Genomic DNA, 22,500 nt, shown 5'->3' on the forward strand with positions numbered 1-22,500 from the left:
AATATCATTTTCACATTATAATAAAATGACGATAATGATAATGATAATAATAACAACAATGATAATAATAATGATAATAATGATGATAATAATAATAATAATAATAATAATAATAATAATGATAATAATAATAACAATAATCATTATTATTATTATTATTATTATTATTATTATTATTATTATATTATTATTATTATTATTATCATTATCTTTATTATTATTATTATTGCAATTATCATATTACTGTTTATTACTATCGGTTTCATACTGATTTTCATTAATTGTTTTACTTTACTTTATTCTCTTGAATATTATAAACTGTTATCATTATTCATAATTTTCATACTCTCATCCTTATATTCAATATTATACTTATAACAAGTTATTAATAATAATAATAGTAAGGGATGCTAATAATAAGTTTTTTATTCTCATAAATTAATGATTATCATTATGATCAAAATATATATTTTTTATTATTATGGTTATTCTAATCGTCTCATTACTATTTTTACTTCGCATATTCATGTAATATGTATCATCATCATCATCATCATCATCATCATCACATCTTCATCATCAATCGCCATCATCATCATCATATTATTATTATTATTATTATTATTAGTAGTAGTAGTAGTAGTAGTAGTTGTATCATATTATTATTATTATTATTATCATTATTATTATTATTATTACTGTTATAAGCATCATTATTATTGCTATCATCATCATCACAATCATATACATATGTGTATATGTAAATACATACATACATATTCGCATAAATATAAACTGGAGATGATAAATGCAATGTAACTCCGTTATTAGTATTATCATGGTTGCAATTGCTGTTATCATAATGAAGATCTTAATCATTATCATCACCATTATTTATTTCATGAGCATTACATCATTATCATTACCTTTACTATTAGTAAAACAATTTCAAGCCGCACAAAGCAATAATCATTATCTATTTTTTTTATTATTATTATAACATCAATACTAATAATAATAATGACAATAAGCTATTCGCAAAATCAGTTGCAAAGGCAAAAATAACAGTTAAGCAGGAAAACAAAAACGAAATTGATGACAAGCGCAACAACAACAACAACAACAACAATAACAACAATAATAGCAACAATAAACACAGAAAAACCGGTTAATTTCATCCCAAATTCATAAAATTACAAGAAATCAAGATGGGTATTTTATTCTCATGCAAGCTGACAGAAAGAAGAAGAAAAAGAGATAAAGAATAGAAGATGGAGATAGAAAGAAGGAGAAAGAGGGAAAGCTAAGCTTATTAGTGCACGGGAAAAGCTCACTGGAAATTCCTGTGAAGTTTAGAGCAATGATATAAAAGTAAAATAACGGATAAAAAAATAATAATGTAAATTAAAACGTGCAAATCTATGAAGTTAGTTCTGTTTGGTTTTCCGGGTATAGCAAATGCTCACTTTATTTTAAAATTCATCATCATCATCATTCTATCGTTAATTGGTTAATATAACAAGTGAGGAATTTAGTCTTTCTCATGACATACAGCCAAGTATCATAAAGGTGAACACTGGTTCTCTCTCGCTTCTATGCATTTATACCTATACCAACTCTCTAAACACACAGCGATGCATGCCTTGTAAAATAGGATGGCTTAGCTTCAGCTTCATTAGCTTTAAATCTAGCACATTATCTAAAGAGTTTAGGTTAAACAGACTGCTAGCAAGTACTGCATATTCATATCTTTATGTATACTCGATAACCCTATTCAAGATCACGTTCCCATTCTCTTTAATATCTAAATTACAATTTATTCTCCTTGTTGGGGGAAAAGAGAGAGACAGAATTTAAACATCGAGCATTTCGTATGAATCTAAAGCTTTTTTTTTTATTGAGAGAGGATTGGCCGATATTCTTTTTATATTAATTCATTTTTTATAGGAAAAAATGGTAATGTATATATTGCATCAAAAGAATTAAACAAACAAGAGGAAGAACTATGCAATCAAAAGGCTTTGGAGACTTGCCTTCTAGAGCTGACCGCATGAAGCCCTCCAGGGTTGCCGGATCTTAAACGGAACACGAGAAGCCGGAATCAGTCTAATTGTTCAAAGACTGAGGTTCTTATATATATTATCATTTAATTTTTTTTTTTTGTTCATTAATTTTAATTCAAATGCTCAGTCACACGAACCACTAGCAACTCTCGCAAACGCTCGGCATGACGCATTCACCCTTAAGTGTGAGTTCTTAGCAATTATTCAATTTTAAAAAAGTGATAGGTAATGAATATGTATTGGGTAAATCCGATGGGAAATTTGAAGAAGAAAATATACAAGATACAAACATTCATTCCTTGAATTGTGCCTAAATTCCTCCCCAAAGAAATATCGAGGCCTAAACAGAAATACACAAGGTAAATATGGGTGTAAAAGGCACACAGAACATTCAACGGTGACAACAGAGATTTTCACTGAGGCTTTGTCAAGAATGTGATCAAAGAATATGTGCAGTGATCGGACGTTCTGATGAGTAAAACGGGTATATGTCTGTTGTTTGTGTCTGATTGGCTGGGAACAGGGTACATATACGGGGAAAATCGATGATAAAATAATAATAATAATAATAATAATAATAATAATAAAGAAAATAATAATAAAGAAAATAAAAGGCATAAATTCATCAGTTTATATGAGTGGAGTTCATGCAGTAAAGAAGTAAAATAAGTTCCTTCACTGATCAGTCTGTTCATCGTTGGTCCTATATGAGAAGAATGTTTTAGTCTCCCCATTGTATACACAGGTTTTGGCTGTATACCTCCTCTTAAGACTGGCATTAGGAACTATGGCTATCCATGTCTTACAGGATATCGAAGAGAGGAAGAGAAATCACAACAAATTCCAAATGTAAATGATATCAATATGAAGAAGAGAGAAAACAAAAACAAAATAGAGTAGAAGAAAAAAAAATAAAAACTTATAAATTATCTCACTTTTTTCCACTTTTTTTTTATTGATTGTGACCTTTGAAGATGGAAACGTTGATATCAGGACTTACCTCTCAATGCCCCAAAGTCTGAAAAAGATTTCTGACTTACCAAACCATTATGTCATGTTCAACCGGAAAATGACATTCATATTAACATTGAAGAAAATGAGCTAAGATAATTTAGTAAAAAATAAATATAAAAAAAGGTAACTAGCTTATGAATTATTCTTCATACTTAAGGTAAGTCCCTACACATTTGAATAATCGATTAATAAAACTATGTTCCTACAATGTGATACCTTATTAGCATATTCAAGGCAACATGGTACAGATAAAACCTATTTATGATTTCTAATATACATGAACTAAAGGAAAGGGAATGATTCATCGTAAACCGATTCCTACATGCTAATACATTTATATTTAAAAAAAATCTTAATGGTAATCAATAATTAAATCTAAAATTTGATTACAAGGTACTGAAGCGGGAATCTCACACACACTCATGTCCTGATTAGGTTTTTTGAAAATGCATATATTATACATATATTACGCGTGTGTCGCAGTGTGTTTAGATATTTCTGGATACGTGTACACATTTGACGTTGTGTATTGGTATTAGTATTGGATATGAATCTTTTCTTGCACCCTTCTTGTTTCATATGATCTGCAATTTCCATTTCTTGATGACCATTCGTTATTCCTGACAATCACAAATTTCTCGGCTATTGTTGGTTAGTTTTATTTATTATTTATTATATATTTGTCGTTCTTTTTACATTTCTCACTTTTGCAATCAGTCTTGATAAGATCTATTGGTAATGGCATATATCCCTTATATCACTATATCACCATATCTTTATTCAAATGTCTCTCCGTCTCTCTCTCTCTCTCTCTCTCTCTCTCTCTCTCTCTCTCGCAATACATCTATCTATTTATCTATTCGCCTACCTACCTACCAATCCAACCATCTACCTACTCATCTGTACATCTATAGCTCCTTACTATTCTATCTATCTATCTATGTTATTCCACTTATCCTCACGTATTTCTAAACCTTTTCTCTTTCCTCTCGTACCTGCGTGCCAGCTTCCATTCCTCATCCACTCCCAGCCTTCCAGCCTCTCCATCTTCACGCCCAGCCTCTCTCTTCTCCTCCGGCCGCTGTGATCTCTGCAGGACACTTCGGCGACCCCCACAGGACCCCGTTTGCACTACCGGTTCCTTCGCTCGACTGTTACCGAGATCCTTCTCCCGACTGCTACCGATTCTTTCTCCTCGCTTTTTTCATCCCTGGCAAGCATCCCCCTTCCCCTCTCCCCCACTTTGCTTAAAACCTTCCTCTTGCCCCTTCCCTTCCTCTACCCCATCCTCCCCCCCTCTACCCCATCCTCCCCCCCTCTACCCCATCCTCTCCCTCTCTACACCCTCCTCCCTTCTCTTCCTTTGGTCCTTTCCCTACCAGACCTTACCTTCCCTTGGTTCTTCCTTGCCCTTCATACCTTACTATGAGAACCCCCTTGCCTTATTAACGTTATAGTATGTGAATCGTTTTTTATTACTAATGGAGAAAATGGAAAACGAAACAGATGGTTCTTAAAATGATCTTACTGATAGCTTGAGTTCGTTTTATTTCACTTTTTTCTCTTTTTTGTCTACCTAGGTCATTCTTCTTATTTCTATCATGTCCCTCTTCCTCTTTTCCCTATTCTGCCTCTCTATTTCCCTCTTCTTATTTTTCCCTTTCCCCCCTTTCATCTTCCTCCTCGTACTCCCACTCCTTTTCCCTCTCTCCTTCTTCCTCTTCTTGATACTCTTTCTTCCTTCTTCTTTTCTTTCCCCTTCTTCCTCCTCGTACTCATCTCCCTTTCCCTCCTCTTCCTCCTCCTCCTCCCCCCTTTTTCCTTCCTCTTCTTCCCCTTTCTTCCTCTCCGTCCTCCCCTTTTTTCCTTCTTCTTCCTTTTCCTCCTCCTCCTCCTCCTCCTCCCCGCCTGACCGCCACAGTGCCTCTCGTAGTCCCTTTGCCAACCCACTGAGGATCAAGACGCTACCTCGGCAATGAGGAACCGGACCCGAGGGAGCGTTGAAGGGGTTAGTCGGAGCCGGGGATAGGGGGAGCGGAGAAGGGGGGGGGGAGAAGGGGGGGGAATAGAGGGGAAGGGAGAAGGGGAAATAGGAGGGAGGGGAGAAGAGGGAAAATAGGGGTGGATGGGAGGAGGGAGGAAAAATAGGGGAGGGGAACAGGGGGGAAAGGAGAAGGGTGGGGGAAATAGGGGGGAAGGAAAGGGGGTGTTTAAGGAAGGGTGAGGAGGAGAGGAGAGGAGGAAAGGGGGAAAGAGAATGGGGGGAAGAGAAGGGGTGGGGAGAGAGTTGATGGGTAGGTGAGGGGAGGAGGGAGAGCAGGAGGGTGAGAGGGGATAAGGGGGACGGGAGGGGGGGGAGAGGGGAGAGGACGGCCAGCTCCCGGTTCCGAAATTGTTTTAAGATGATCAAAACTGTAATTTCTTTTTAAAATTATTTTTTTTCATCTTCGCTAGGTAATTTCGCGGACGATTGTATCGATAATCTAATGACACTAATGTTTTGCAAATTCTTACTTTGCGTTAACGATCTTTCTTCAACTTCAAATAAAAACAGTAATCTTGTTTTCCCTAATTAGTCGTCATAAAACCCAGTCGCTCCTCGGCCATAAATTATGCTAATTACAGCGTTAGTTGATAATCTACTTTATGACTTGAACTGCGGGGAAAATACAGTTAATTGCCAATGACTAAAAAATACACGTACGTATATAAAGTGTGCGTGTGCGTGTGCATGTGTGCGTGTGCGTGTGCGTGTGTGTGTGTGATTCTTATTTTTTTTTACTAAACTCTACTGATTTGACCGAAAGAGACATAATTTTGTGCGAAAAAAAGCGAGAGAAAACGAGAATCACAATGACAGACCACTTTTGTAATTGGATGACAGATCGAATGACCTTTTTTATATATATAAATACGTTTTACTTTCGTTCCTCTCAGTTATAATTTTACGTTCCTCATCAAACAAAATCATTCCTCACGTCTTTTATTTTACTTTTTTTTTTTTTTTTCTTTTACGTCACGCATCTCATCCTTCTTTTTTCTTCGCTTTTGTTTACACTCGACGCCATTTTTGTTTACACTAACCGATTTCTTCAACAGCTACCGGAGTGGGTTTCCATTTCGTGACTTGCTGAATCCTCTCGGTCTATCATTTTGATACTGTTCTGAGGGGGAAGTCTTAGCTTTTCTATCATTATTATCATTATAACTTCTTTTCTTCTATCTTTCTTTCTTTCATTTTACACCATCTTTGAAAAAAAAGTAACTCGTTCCTCTCTTCGAACATATACACACCATCATCAACACTGCCATTACCAAGGCAATCAACATGTATTCTAAAGTGATAATGAATATCACCATTCTCACCATTCTCACCATTACCCCTTAGTCCAACGACCATTATGGAAATCGGTCGGTTTTGCCCTGACTTGCAATTTAACTGTGGCGTAAAAGTCGGCTTTCGTTGCATGGCCAATTGCAGCCGAGATAAGAACGGAGACCCTCGATTTGTCTTAACTTCAGATCGCCGTCGGTTTGGCCGGTGCTAATGGACATCTAATGGGAAATCGATTAACGGTGAATGGCAGTGGCATTACCGGCAGCAATGAGTGATGCGGTCCTTGGGGGTTTTAGCGAAATTTTTATGGGTCGTTTTTTTGAGGTATGTGAGCAAGGGATGGAGGTGGGTAGGTTGCCTCCGTATTGCGTGCTTTCTGTGTGTGACAATGTATGGACGTGACGGAGGGACGGATAGATGGATGATTTGTAAGTAAATAGAGAGACAAAGAAAGGTAGATGGATGCATGGATGCACGTAAGTGTGTATGTAAATACTTATATGTGTACACACACACACACACACATATGTGTGTGTGTGTGTGTGTGTGTGTGTGTGTGTGTGTGTGTGTGTATGTGTATGTGTATGTGTGGCTCTGTGTGTGTGTGTGTGTGTGTGTGTGTGTGTGTGTGTGTGTGTGTGTATGTGTATGTGTGTGTGTGTGTGTGTGTGTGTGTGTGTGTGTGTGTGTGTGTGTGTGTGTGTGTGTGTGTGTGTGTGTGTGTATATATATATATATATATATATATATATATATATATATATATATGTATGTATATATATATATAAATTGTATAACTACAAATATATCGGCAATACCCGTATTTGTTTTTCGACCGACCGGCATGCCGCGTGTTATTCCCAACTCGAGACAAAGAAGTATAAGCCCTAAATCCAGCGAAAAAAAAGAAAATGTCTATTATTGCTGCTCCACAGTGTGTTTCTTAGACAATGCAAATTACGTAAACATACGACGGCAGCCATTGCTCCCTCTTGCGGAGGATGTGAACGAACAGCCGAAGCCGCTTATTTCCAGGTTGTAAAAATGATTCGGCATGAATTTTACACTGTGAATGAATATAAGCGATGGGCTTCCTATTTGCATATAAAATTATCGGCTTCCCCGCAAGGTTGGATAAGCAAGGGAGATATAAATATTTGGTAAAATAATTTACCAAGTAGAAGTAGAATGGATTGAGTTAGTGGTAGTATCGTAAATTTATTCTGTGTGAGAGAATGCATGTGTATGCATGTGTATCTATGTACCTTTTTCTACATCAGTCTATCTATCTACCCATCTATATGTCCCTATTTATCTATCGATGTGTATTTCATTTTCTGCCTACTTACTGACCTATGTATGCATGCATGTATGTATGTATCTATCTACCTACCTACCTTTCTCTCTCTCTCTCTCTCTCTCTCTCTCTCTCTCTCTCTCTCTCTCTCTCTCTCTCTCTCTCTCTCTATTCACACACATTCTAGTGAATATCCGCATACCCATGAGCATATTTTTCAATATCCGTCCTTACAAAATAGATATGTTTATGCATACAAAAGCTTGCTAATGTCATTGGCTATTCCGATAGATGAGGCGATATTTACCGTTCAAATAAGTATCCGATCGCCTCTAAAACAGTGATATATCATTGTTAAAAAGCCTAAGTAATTCTGGCACACAAACTTTTAGCGTAGATAACGGACAGGAGGCTTTCCTTGCACCTTGCCGTTATATTGTTTACGAGGCTACAGTATTGGTGGGGTTTAAAGCGGCGATTATATTGGATTTATGCCCCCATTATACAGGTAGATTATATTATAAACTTGGGCAACTTTTGCAAGAGTCGTTTCTTCTCCGTGGATCAGATTAGTTGGCGATACTGTTTACCTGCCCGCACTTCGGTTTGTGATTTGTAAGGACGGGGTAAGAATTTAAGAAAAGGAGAAGAATATGAAAATTTTGATTTTTTTTCTCTTCATAATTGGTATTTATCTATTCATTTCTTCTTTGTATGTCAGTCACATCTTTCTTTCTTTCTTTCTTTTCTTTTCCAAGTGAGAGAACGCAGGAGGAGAGGATCGGAGAGGGGAAAAAGGGGAGGGGTGAGGCTAGGAACAAGAAGACATACTGTTGCGAAATTGTCCAAGGGTTGGTGTCAAATGGTGACGTCAGCGTGTGTTTTATGGTCATTATATTGAAAAGGGAGCTGACATATATTCCCCTTCACTGATGGGTCCGTTGACATTGTGCTGGTGATATTTTAGTCTTATTTGAAACCTTATGAAATGACGTGGATCTACAAGAAAGAAGAAAATTAAAATTGGTGATATAAGAAGAGGAAGAAGACGAGAGAAGAAGACAGGTGATAAAAGAAGGTAATGATGATGATGATGAAAAGAGGAAGGAGAAGAAGTGGAAGAGGAAGAGAGGGTGAGTGAAAGTTTGTGTACAGAAGTTCCAGAATTGCCACTAATGTTCGTTCATCCGACTCATGTTCTGACTTCCGGAATTCCACTAGACCGTAACATATCATTTTTCGGCAAGTATTTTAAAAGAACTAGTGTGTGTGTGTGTGTGTGTGTGTGTGTGTGTGTGTGTGTGTGTGTGTGTGTGTGTGTGTGTGTGTGTGTGTGTGTGTGTGTGTGTGTGTGTGTGTGTGTGTGTGTGTGTGTGTGTGTGTGTGTGTGTGTGTGTGTGTGTGTGTGTGTAAGTATGTATGCATGTATGTATGTATGCGTGTGTGTGTGTGTGTGTATATAAGTATGTATGCATGTATGTATGTATGTGTGCGTGTACGTGTTTTATCTATCTATTTACCTATTCATCATTTAATCAATCTCTTTAGCGCGGTGCCTATATCACACCATTAGCAATTTTACTTTAATCGAAAAAATACAAATGCTTAATCATGACTGCCTTATCTCAACATTCACGAAACTAGAATCAATAAAACTGTACATCCAACTCTACAAGATTTGTAATTCTTGAATATTATCCTCCTGGGTAATCAATATACTCATAAAAATATTATATCCAAACACACCCACCGCTGTACTAGTGAGTCTGCGTATGTTAATCACCCCAAAATGACCCTTAATGTTAAGCTATAAAAAGGTTTAGATTTGCTTGCGTTATCACATTTAAGCATTGCACGTTCCAAACCGCTATTAAAACTCCCAAGATAATGACTTTCTAATATCTGCGCAATTTAAAGTAAATCCTTTTATACAGCCTTTTTTTTGAGGGGTAATCTCTCTCTCTCTCTCTCTCTCTCTCTCTCTCTCTCTCTCTCTCTCTCTCTCTCTCTCTCTCTCTCACTCTCTCTCTCTCTCACTCTCTCTCACTCTCTCTCACTCTCTCTCTCTCTCTCTCTCTCTCTCTCTCTCTCTCTCTCTCTCTCTCTCTCTCTCTCTCTCTCTCTCTTCTCCGGTCGCTCTGCTAATCTTTTTATTCATTAATCTCTATCTCTATCTTGGTCTCCCCCCCCCCTCTCTCTCTAATCTCTCTCTCTCTCTCTCTACTTTTTATCAACGACAGAATAAGTTAATAGACATAACGAAGAAAGAAAACGAGAGACATTAAGAAAATTAATGAATAAAGATGAATATGAATAATGAAGAAGTAATTAGAAACACTTAAATATGCATGAATCAGTCGTTACTTTGATAATTTAAATATTTTTAGCATAAATTCATCCATTTTAAGAGTGTGATAATTAAACAGTTAAGTGCAAAAAACGGCTGCATTAGACGAGATAAGAAAGTAAACGCGGTAATGTCTAAAATCTTATTAATACCGGTAAGTAAAAGCCTGAATCATTGAAAAAAAAAAAAAAAAAAAATGCAGTAAACATCAACTTTTTGTGAATTGCTATCCATTTCTTTTTCTCTCTCATTTTTTCTCTCTCCTTGTTTCTCTTCAGGAATTCCGTGTTTTTTTTTCCCCATTTCTGAACCTTTTCACAGAAAGAACTATTGTAAAGGTGCGTGCAATTGTGCAATAGCGAACACACGTAAAGGATGAATCATTCACTGACCTAATATCAACCTTTCTTTCTTTAACCTTTGACCCTGTGGTTGACCCCCAGCTGAGATTTTTTTTAAGCTCAGGTGGAGGTCATATGACTAGATCCTAATAAAATATGAAAAAAAATCTATAAACAAAAATATATATATAAATAAATATTTTCAAAGGTGAATTAAACACACTTGTAGTTACCACAGTGATACTTACTCCATGGCAGGCCGTTCCAATTGGCTGTGAGACCTCGCCATTGGTTTTCTGCAAAGAGAGGAGAAAAACGTTAATAAAAAATGCACTTATCATCCTGTAAGTATACAAGTGTACTTTTTTGTTCAAAGGAAGAATATTTTTGAATAAACACCGTCTGTTGGTCTTCATATGATGCTAGAAATGCCTTTTTATATCATAAGCAATGGCAGCTTCTATTAAGCAGATAAATTAGATAACAATATTTATATACATGTGTGTGTGTGTCTTGAGAGAGAGAGAGAGAAAGAAAGAGAGAGAGAGAGAGAGAGAGAGAGAGAGAGAGAGAGAGAGAGAGAGAGAGAGAGAGAGAGAGAGAGAGAGAGAGAGAGAGAGAGAGAGAGAGAGTTTGAGAGAGTTTGAGAGAGAGAAATAGAGAAAGCTGTAAAAGAAAATCAGAACGAAAGAAAAAGATAAAAGAAAAGAAAAAGAAAGAAAAAAACTAAGCACGAGAGAAAAGGAGAAAGAGAGAGAGCAAGTAATTCCAGCCGGAGACAAAGCGAACGAAATCCAATATGGCGTGACCGTGCAAGTAGGGTGTTTGGCGTAGAATCCATCCGTCTCAGAATTTACTCTCAAGAGGCATGAAGCTCTGAGTGTTTTTCAGAGGCAGGGATCATGTTGGCGGCGTGTCAAGCGAAGGAGCAATGCCGAGGCTTTTCTCTCTCTCTCTCTCTCTTTTTTTTTACGTTTTTCCTCTTTTGTGAGTGACGGTTGCTAATTTCGATATTTTTATATATTTTCTCTTTCCTGTAATTATTATTATTATTATTTTTTTCTTTCGTGTTTTTTTTTATGTTTTTATGTGCGTATTCTGAAGGCAGATTAGATGACGAAAGTATTTATAAAATTTGTTTTTCTATTTACGGATCTCAGAATTTCTTCTTCTCCTTCTTCTACCTCTCTTTGTCTTTCCTTCTTTAGTTTATGTTTTTAAAGGAATTTGTTTTCGTTTAAAGAGGTTTGGCAAAGAAGGTTGGTCGCCTCCTCATCGTCATAAACGCATTTACGTGACGAATTGCCCTCATGCTTCCTCCTCATTACTCATTAGGTGTGAGTGTGACATGACATTAAGGGTGAATGAGTGAGTAAAATGCCGCGCATGGAGGAAGGAAGGAGGGAAGAGAAGGAGAGGAGGGAGGGAAGAAGGAGAGGAGGGAGGGAAGGGAAGGAGAGGAGGGAGGGAAGGGAAGGAGAGGAGGGAGGGAAGTGAAGGAGAGGAGGGAAGGCAGAAGGAGAGGAAGGAGGGAAGAGAAGGAGAGGAGGGAGGGAAGAAGGAGAAGAGGGAAGGAAGAGGGTGAAAGGGAAATAAGAAGGGGAGAAAAAACATCACGTGAGAGAAAAGGAAGAAGAAAGGAAGAAAAGAACGGGAGGAAGGAGGGAAGAGGACGAAAGGGGGTATAGAGAGAAGAGAGAATAAACAGTGAATATTACGTGAGAAGAAAGGAAGAAGGAAGAAAGGAAAAAAAGTCGTAAGGAGGAATCACGAAGAGGAATATAATAAGAGTAAAAAAAAATATTGAAAAACGAAACACACTAAGAATAAATAAGATAAATAAAAAGATAATAAATAAATAAAAATCGATAAAAAAACGGGGGAAAAAAGGACAAAAACTATCACTAACTGCAGGTGAAGTTGGGTACACAGTTATTACCATAAGTTGCACGAAAGGCAGGTACGCCGCCACCTTCGCTTTGCAGACTAGGGTATTGCAACACCTGTAGTATGTACCCCACCATCACCACCGCATAAAAGGGCATAGGACCATACTTCCCCATCTGGCAGAACAGCATAATTGTTCACCATGCAGAACATTTGCCCTTGAAATACATCTGGACTTTGTTATTGTTCACCAACAGCGTTATCGTCAGTAATACCATTTGGAACACCATTAAATATATATGTGAAATGCCATTGAGAATGTCGTTAGCACCACTAATATCACCAACTTTAACACTAACATTAATATCTGTTTATAAAAATGTCAGGAAAATTTATCCTTAACACCAAGAGAAACACCGACCCAGCACAGGTTGCAACACAGACTGACATTGTTCAACACCAGTTTCAACACCAGGAGCAACACCACCTTCAACGCTACATTCAGCATCAGGTCCAGCACCACCAACAACGCAATCTCATACAGCAGCGGCAGCACCTCCAACACCACCACCAACACTAGCAGAAACATCACCAGTATCACCTCCAATGCACGCAGCAACACAACCAGCAACCAGACAAAACCATCAGCACCACCAACACCTAACTTCTCCACCACCATCTCTAACACCACCTCCACCACCACCACCTCCAACAACCACCTCCAACACCACCTCCACCACCACCACCTCCAACACCACCACCTCCACCGCCACGCATCCTCAGCCTCGACCCCGACTCAGGTGCCAGTTCCCGTGACCAGCCGCGCAAGAGGGAAGTCCCCGGCCTCACCCCTGGCCAGCCTGTAATCCCACCATCGAGAAAACATAACTCACGGCGACGGTGAATCCTAAATTTCCCGGAGAAGGATCTATATTTTTCCTCCAGACCACCTGTGTGTTCCTGGAAGGTGGGCGACAGTCCAGCATGTGTTTATCGGAAATATTCTAGCTTTATTTCTCACTCTTTCTCTTTATATATATATATATATATATATATATATATATATATATATATATATATATATATATATATATATATATATATATATATATATATATATATATATATATATATATATATATATATATATATATATCATATATAAATACATTTACACACACACACACACACACACACACACACACACACACACACACACACACACACGCATACACACACATACACACATATATATATATATATATATATATATATATATATATATATATATATATATATATATATATATATATATATGCAGAAACGTCTATATTTAGATATATATGTATATTTATTTCTATCTATCTACCCATCTGTACAAGCAAACCTGCATACACACACACACACAAACAGATAGATAGATACACATATGTGCTTGTGGGTGGGTGTTACTGTGCATATCATATACATACTTACATATATACATATATATATATATTTTTTTTTTTTCATTAATTAATTTATTTATCAATTTATTTATTAAGCACACATAGGCACATACGTTTAAGATAATTATATTGCTTGCTCAACGCATTACACAAGAGATTAGTAATACACTAATGTACAAAACATTATATGTATTAATTCCAAAACATTAAAGAACCAGCCATAATGTGCAACTTCTGCGCCCTTTCAGCAGTTGCCGAATTTCACCTTACAGACGGATAATCAACAGGTTAGATATATTTATATATTTATATATCTTTTTTCCGGTACTCTTAGAGTATTGAAAAACGTAATAACAATAACGTTAGCCTCTTCCCTTCTCCCCTTTCTCCTCTCCTCCCTCTCCCTTCCCCCTCCCTTCCCCTGCGCACATTCACTAACTTCCCCAGCTAAGGGAGTGCTATTTCGTTCTTTCCAGACCAGTCTTTACAGCTAGCACTAAATCTAGGCGGCCGAAGGTGCTAACTAGAGAAAGAAAGGGAAGGAGAGAAGGGAGAGGAGGTGGAGGAGGAGGATGGAGGAGGAGGAGGAGGAGGGAGGGGGGGGGGAGGAGGAGGAGGAGGAGCAACAGCAGCAGCAACAGCAGGAGGTGAGAGGCTGGGGAAAGAGGGGGAAGGGAGAGGAGGACATGGGGATAAAGAGAGAGAGAAGGAGATGCTGAAGAATAGGGGGAAAGGGAGATGTGGAAGAGGTGAGGATGGGAGCGGGATAGAGAGAAGTGGAGATGGGGAAAGGGACAGAGAGAAGTGAGAAAGGGATAGGGAGAAGGGAGAAAGAATACTCTGTTGGGGTGGGAAGAGAAAGAGGAAGAGGAAGAGGAGGAGGAGGAAGAGGAGGAGGAATAGGAATAGGAGGAGGAGGAGGAGGAGGAGGAGGAGGAGGAGGAGGAGGAGGAGGAGTAGGAGGAGGAAGAGGAGGAGGAGGAGTAAGGAGTAGGAGGAGGGGGGGAGGAGGAGGAGGGGAGAGAGTGGCATAGGGAGGGGTGTTAGTAGATCTAGAGACGAGGGTGGGATGGGTGGGCATGTAGACCTATATGGTGAAAAAAGAAGAAGAAATAGGTTTAGGAGGAGAAAGAAGGAATGAGGGAGGATAGGAAGAGGAAGAGAAGTGATGGAGAATTAAAATAAAAAAAAATCTGAGTAGAAAAAAAACAGAGAAAAATAAGCAGAAACAAGTGTAACTAGGGATACGAGAAAGAACACCGTAATAACATAAAAAAAGACGAACGGAAAAAAAAAATAATTGAAAAAAATTGTCGTTCATTGAGAAACCTACCTACACGTAGCTAAACGAATCTCAGGCCATTAACAGGAAGAACGAACAATCTTATTTTTCTCAGATCGTTATGTATGGCGATCCTTGGCGAAAAAACGCGCTCGGAATCTCGAAAGGGGGAACGAGCCAATTGTTTTATGGTCTAACCGCGCCATATCAACAAAGCTTCTCTCTTGGTGAATTTAGCGTCGGCGGTTTTGAATTTTAAACGAGGCAACTCTCTCTCAACGATCTAATCATCTAACCGTTATGAAAATATGGTTTCCAAATCGTTATCATGTCTGTTTCTTCTTTCTCTCTGTGTTCTTTTTTTCCATTTTCATTTTTTTTTTTTTTTTCTGATACTCTGATGATCTCTCTTTTTTTGTTTGTTTGTTTGTTTGTTTGTTTGTTTGCCTTTTCTGTCTCCACCCCCTTCTCTCTTTTTATTTTGTTTTTATCTCCTTATTTTTCTATGTGTCTGGCCGTCTATCTATCTATCTCTCTTCCTCTTCTAACTTTCGTTCCCTCACTCTTTCGTTCACTCCCTCCCTCCCTCCCCACACTTTCCTTCGCCCGATCTCTCCTATCCTATACTCTATCGTTCTATTCCTCCCTCTCTTCCTCCCCACCCCCTCCCTTTCTCCTCTCCGCTCCCTCTTTTCCCCCACCTCCCCGGTTCCTCCTATCCAATCCTCTCCCGTTCCCCTCCTCTCCCTCCTTCCTCCCCACCCCCTTCCTCTCTCCCTTCTTCCTCCCCACCCCCTCCCTCTCTCCCTTCCTCTCCCTTCTTCCTCCCCACCCCCTCCCTCTCTCCCTTCCTCCCCCAATCCTCTCCCCACCTCCCTCCCCACCTCCTATCCTCTCTCGCCTTATCCCTCCCTCCGCTGATGTGCTGCCGCGATCCACAGCATTTCTCACAGGAGGTCGAGCGAGACAGTGCGTACTCTCATTGGCTCGGACGTTTACGCGGCCTCACAGAAGCACGGCCGTCCCTTTGGCTTGGGTGTCAGGAGTGTTTTCCGTAGCAGAATTCATGGAAATATGAATGCGGGAGAGAGATGGAGAGAGGGAAGGAAGGATGGAGGTAGGGAGAGAGGGAGATGGAAGGAAGGGAGGGAGAGGGAGTGAAGGAAGGGAGAGAGGGAGAAGGAAGGAAGGGAGGGAGAAAGTGGTGAAGGAAGGAAGCGGGTAGGGAGAGAGGGAGAAGAAGAAAAAAAAAGAGACAGAGAATGAGAGAGAGAAGACCTTTGCGAAAAAAAAAAAAAATGAATACGAAAAGATAAACATACAAAACAGACAGACACAAAAAACGAAAGAGAAAAGATTTTATAAACACCCCTACACACAAAACACCCACCACCCTACACACGCAAGCAAGTAAAAAAACTCAGGAAAAAAAAGACGGGATTTCTGCGTGACAGTTCATGTAAGAGATTAACGTATCAATACAATTACATGCTGTGGTAAAATATTAGTGCTGTGTTGGGCGTTAGCTGACGTCAGAACATTCAACGTGTAATGTGCAGTTTGATAGGTTTTTACCCTTCAAATGGTCCTGTATTGTTGCTGCGCTGATATAAATGTTTTATTCATTCATTCTTTGGATTTTTATTGCGCGAGTTTGCCGCATTTTTCATATTCATTGCCAATATATTTTCTTTATGTCTCTTTGGATGTTGAATATCAACACCAGATTTAGTAAAATTCTGTTCCTTTTCTCTATCTTGGCAAAATAACCCAACTTCAGCCAAACATACGCACATGTGCGTGTAACACACACACACACACACACACACACACACACACACACACACACACACACACACACACACACACACACACACACACACACACACACACACACACACACACTCGCGCACACAGGAGAGAGAGAGAGAGAGAGAGAGAGAGAGAGAGAGAGAGAGAGAGAGAGAGAGAGAGAGAGAGAGAGAGAGAGACGTACGTGCACCCTAACATTCACACAAACAGACACACACACACCGTCTTACACTCTCCTCTGCAATGCATATACACGTTAATATCGACACATTATCCTGAATTCATGTACCATTTTCATGATGTTTATGCACATATAGATCATGAAAAATCCACATTAATTGCTCTTACTATATAAACATGGAAACATATATGCTGACTAATACACACACACACACACACACACACACACACACACACACACACACACACACACACACACACACACACACACACACACACACACACACACACACACACACACACACACACACACACACACACACACACACACACATACAAACATACACAAACACACACACACAGCCGCACATTCAGAAGCACATAGAAGCATTCACAGGAGCACGTGCAACTTGCAATAGAAAGTAATGCTCGCTTTAGAACGGTTTTGTGAGAGCCGATTTGAGGTCACGACCAAAGCCTTCAGTCAGAATCTTCGCACAGTGTAAGGAAATTCTTCAATCACTTAGAGTTTTGTAAAGATTAAGTGCAAATGTGTCTTTCGGTTTTGGAAACGATTTTGTCCAGTTATATTTTTATAATTATATTTTAAAGATTCCGAGTGCCTGTTATATGCGAATGTTTCAGATACACGCGCGCAAAAATGTGTGTGTGTGTGTGTGTGTGTGTGTGTGTGTGTGTGTGTGTGTGTGTGTGTGTGTGTGTGTGTGTGTGTGTGTGTGTGTGTGTGTGTGTGTGTGTGTGTGTGTATGTATATGTATATATATATATATATATATATATATATATATATATATATATATATATACATACATATACATCCACATATATAAACGACAGAGGGAAACCATTACAAGAATTACGCAAGAACGACACAAAGAAACATCGAAAATGGTAATGATAATTTCCCCTGTCCTCTTATTCGCCCCCAGACGCACCGTCCGCTCCTAAGATATCGACGACTCCGTATAAGAAATCAATATAGTCATCGAAGTAATAAAATGAAATAAAGACGATGGCTGCCTCTTCTCCCTCAAAGAGAAAGAGAGAGAGAGAGAAAAAAAAAAGAGAGAAGGAGAAAAGATCAAGAAAGAGAGAGAGAAAAAAAAAGAGAGAGGGAGAAAAGATCTAGAGACAGAGAGAGAGAGACAGAGATAAAAAAAAAAAGAAAAAAAAAAAGTTTGTCAGAATCTGAGCTCGATTTAACCTGTTCCTTAGGCCTATTGGACAAGAATTACCTCCTATGAAGCGAGTAGAAGAAAGAGAAGAAGAATAAAATCCAAGGAACCGTCGTCCTAATTCGATTTCTCCTTCCTTCCCTCCTTCCTTCCTTCCCCTCTTCCTTCCTTCCTTCCCTTCTTCCTTCCTCCCTTCCCTCCTGCCTTTCTTCCTCCCTTCCTTCCTTCCTTCCTTCCTTCCCTTATTCCTTCATTCCTTCCCTCTTTCCTTCCTGTCCTCCTCCCTCCCTTCCTTCCTTCCTTCCTTCCTGAAGAAACGGAAGAAGAAAAAGAAGTAGAAGAGGAAGTAGAAGAAAGATAAGAAAATGGTATATAACGATTGGCTTTGAGGAAGGATGCCATCTGCTCTTTTTTCTTTTCTTTTCGGTTGATAAATCAAATCACCCTCTCTCTCTCTCTCTCTCTCTCTCTCTCTCTCTCTCTCTCTCTCTCTCTCTCTCTCTCTCTCTCTCTCTCTCTCTCTTTCTCTCTTTCTCTCTCTCTTTCTCTCTCTCTCTCTTTCTCTCTCTCTCTCTTTCTCTCTCTCTCTCTCTCTCTCTCTCTCTCTCTCACACACACACACACACACACACACACACACACACCACACACACACACACACACACACACACACACACACACACACACACACACACACACACACACACACACACACATACATCAAGTGCCTATTATGGAATGAAAAATAAGCAATTATCATCATAATCTTTATCACGACTCAATCCCCCTCCACTCCCCCACTTTCTTGCTCTCTCTCATTCTCTCCTTTCGCTGACCTATCTTTCAGTCCATATCCTATTCCTCTTCACCTTTACTAGTATTTCCTTTGTTACAGCCTCACTCCATCATCATCCTGTCCTTTCTTCTCTATTTATCTCTTTTTTCCTCTCTTTTTCAATCTCCTTCTCACTCTTCCACTCGACAGGACTAGCTGTTGGCCCTTTACCAGTAAGGGAGAGGGAGGGAGAGAAAGAGAGAGAGAGAGAGAGAGAAAAAGAGAGAGAGAGAGAGAGAGAGAGAGAGAGAGAGAGAGAGAGAGAGAGAGAGAGAAAGAGGCGTAAGACAGGAAGAGGGAGGAGGGGTTAAAGAGAGAGAGGGGGTAAGGGAGAAGAAGGAGGCAACAGAGGAGGAAAAGAGTAGGAAGGGTAGGGAAGGGAGAGAGACGGAGGAGGGAGAGAGAGAGAGAGAGAAGGGAGAGGAGACGAGGAGGAAAGGAGCAGGCGAAGGAGAGAGAGAGAGAGAGGAGGAAGACGGGGGAAGGCATAGGAGAGGGAGTTAGGGGCAAGAGAGAGGGCGAACGAGAAGGGCTGCGGAGGGGGTGGGGGCCCAGGGGGGGAGTGCTTGGGGAGGGGACACCACCACTGTAATTTATTTGGTTCTGGAGACGACGTCAGACCGGGGCCGTCTGTCCTTGTCTGGGAATGTATAATCCTTAGAGTGGGGGTGAGGGGGGAGGAGGAAGAGAGGGAGGAGGATGAGAAGGAGGAGGAGGAAGAGAAGGAGGAGGAGGAGGAAGAGAAGTAGGATGAGGAAGAAGAGGAGGAGGAGGAAGAAGAGGAGGAGGAGGAGGAAGAAGAAGAGGAGGAAGAAGATGAAGAGGAGGAGGAGGAAGAAGAAGAGGAGGAAGAAGATGAAGAGGAGGAAGAGGAAGAGGAGGAGGATAAAAAAGAAGACGAAGAAAGAGGAGGAGGTACGAAAAGCGGAGGAGGAAGAAAAAGAAGGAAGAAGAATCAGGAGAAAGAAGAGAAGAAGGAGGAGAAGGAATAAGAAGGAGTAGGAGGAGAAGATAAAGAAGGAAGTAAGCGAAAGGGAGGTCACAAAAGGGGGTCAGGGAGATGGAGGTGGGGCTAAAGGGGGGGGGGGAAGGGGAGGTAGTGGGAATTACAGGAGATTCTGAATCAGATTAGAATTCAGATCTCAGTTCAGTCATTAGTGAAGAGGTCGGTCTTGCGGAAACAGATGGCAAAGATCGTTTTCAAATTTTGTATTTGGGTGACGGGAACGGAGGAGGGGGGGGGGGGGTTCATTTATCTGATTTTTTTTTTCTTTTTTTACTTTCTGACAAGATAATTTTTTAAAATTATTATTCTCTATCATCTATCGTATTTTTTTTTTGTTTCTTTCTTGCTAACCATTTAATCCATTTCTTTCAATTATATAGGCCTATATTTATTCATTCACTCCCTCCCTACCACCAACATCAAAGTCTATCCCCCTTTTCCTAATTCCACTTTTTCTCATTCCTAACTCTCCTCTTTCATTTCTCTTCTTCCCACGTTTATCCTAGCCTTCAGTCTTTATGTTTTATCGCCCATTCCCTGTGCATCGTACTTCTTCCTTTTCGCGTGCCAAGACACTGATCTATTGCTACTGCCTTTCCTTTGTGTGAGTCGGGTCGTTGAATACTAATACTATATTAATAATTTTACTAATGCATTTATTATTGCTAAAAATGCGACCTATTTTTATTATAATGATGGTAGTATTAATTATGGTAATGGTAGTAGTAGGAGTAATTGTAGTAATAGTAGTAGTAGTACTAGTAGTAGTAGAAGAAATAGTAGTAGTTGTTGTTGTAGTAGAAATAGCAGTTGTTGTAGTAGCAAAATTCATAGTAGTAGCAGTAGTAGGAAAAAATATACGTGAACAAAAAAAAAATCTTATGATTCCACATCGATTATCGATTGTCATCAATCCCTCTCTTTTCTCTCTATCCCCTTGTCCTTTGAGTAACTTTCCCCTTTAGAACACTTCTCTCGGCGGATGTACATGCTCGGGAGCGAGCTGCAGGAGCAAACGAGAGCAAACACAGTTACTTCTGCCGATACTTAGAAGGAACTTGTCCCCCTTCCCTCCCTCGGCCACGGCAGTTGGTTCGAACCTGTGATCTCCGCGGTTTGAAAAGCGCGTGAAAGTTGTCTTAATGGCGGGTCGGGGCATCGGATGCAAGCACGCCAGTCGCATTACGTCGTCAAAGCGTGGAACGGTGCGTGACGGGGAGCCTACAATCAGCCAGACCACTTATTCACTCTACGGCATATGTATGTATACATCAGCACCCCCACACAATCGCCTACGAAGAAAAATGGTTTCAAACAACAAAACACAATACACAAGTTCGTAACCCGCGAGACAAAAGAATGACGGCGGCGCTAACACCTCGACCCCGCAGGTAATTGGTGTGCACATATGCCTCAAGGTGTAGTGTAATAGACCTCTCTCAATGGGCGAACTTTGTGGACGAACACCCATACACTAGTCTCTGGAAGGGCTCGGCTGCCGAGGCGATGGGCGGTACATAAGATTTAGACGTCGAGCGGGTAGGATAGCGCTCCGCCTTTGCCAAGGTCATTATGGCTGATTAAGTGAGCTGTTGTTGTTAGCTAAGTACCAGGTTAAAGGTCGGGTTATAGCAGCGTTCCCGGAGTCAGTTACACATCGGTCGAGGTACCTTTGTGCACCTGTGTGGAGGATGTGGTCTTTTGGGAGCCCAAATGCGCGTGGTTCGGAGAGGACCGTCGAGCCGAGCCTATATTATCGATGACTAGCGAGCACACGAACCCTCCTACATGTATAGATTTAAAATGAGATATATTTTTAGGTGGCTACGAAGCGCGGTTCTAGTGTAGTGCATTTTGTAGTAGAATGTTTTTTTTTATGAATACAATATTTAAAACCTGTAGAATCCCAAGCAAAGAAGAATATGTATTTATGGTATACATTACATAGAAGTACCAAGTGTAGGAACAAATATCCACGGCCATTTACGTATAAGCATTCAGACCCAGGTTTAGACAGAGAATTACTTTCATTTTTAAAAATCCCTCAGATTTATATGGATATATAAGAAACGGCAACACGTACACATAAATACAGTAGTGCAATATAATTGAAAACCCAAAGGCAAAACAGCCTAATCACTCTCATTGTCATATTGGTCGAGCAGAGTACAATACTCGAGTTGTAGGTGGTAAATATAAGAAAACAATACTATGCCTGGAAGGTACAAGGAGCAGAAGCGGAAGGGGAAAGTCTTAGGATGTTTTCTTGACACGCTAACGGGGTCGACCCATGTGATCCTAGGCGCTACTGGAGACTGAAGGGAGGAGGGGGATGAAGGGAGAAGAAAGAGGGGGAAGAAGGGAGACAGAGTGAGGGAAAGAGGGAAGATGGAAGGAGGGATGGGGATAAAGGGAGAGGGAAGGAGGGATGGCGACGGTGTGCGGGATTCCGAAA

At 40.0% G+C, this 22,500-nt stretch overlaps 1 protein-coding gene across 1 annotated transcript in view; it reads right to left on the minus strand.

The window, feature by feature from the left end:
• Window positions 1-22,500, minus strand: part of LOC119596381 (homeobox protein abdominal-A homolog) — a 189,759-nt gene that overhangs the window by 81,265 nt on the left and 85,994 nt on the right. Inside the window, exon 2 of the mRNA XM_037945596.1 lies at window positions 10,648-10,695. Coding sequence (XP_037801524.1) covers window positions 10,648-10,695 — 48 coding nt within the window. The remainder of the gene's footprint in view (window positions 1-10,647; window positions 10,696-22,500) is intronic.

The sequence above is a fragment of the Penaeus monodon genome, chromosome 37 (genome assembly GCF_015228065.2).
Source record: "Penaeus monodon isolate SGIC_2016 chromosome 37, NSTDA_Pmon_1, whole genome shotgun sequence".
In the NCBI taxonomy this organism is placed as follows: Eukaryota; Metazoa; Arthropoda; class Malacostraca; order Decapoda; family Penaeidae; genus Penaeus; species Penaeus monodon.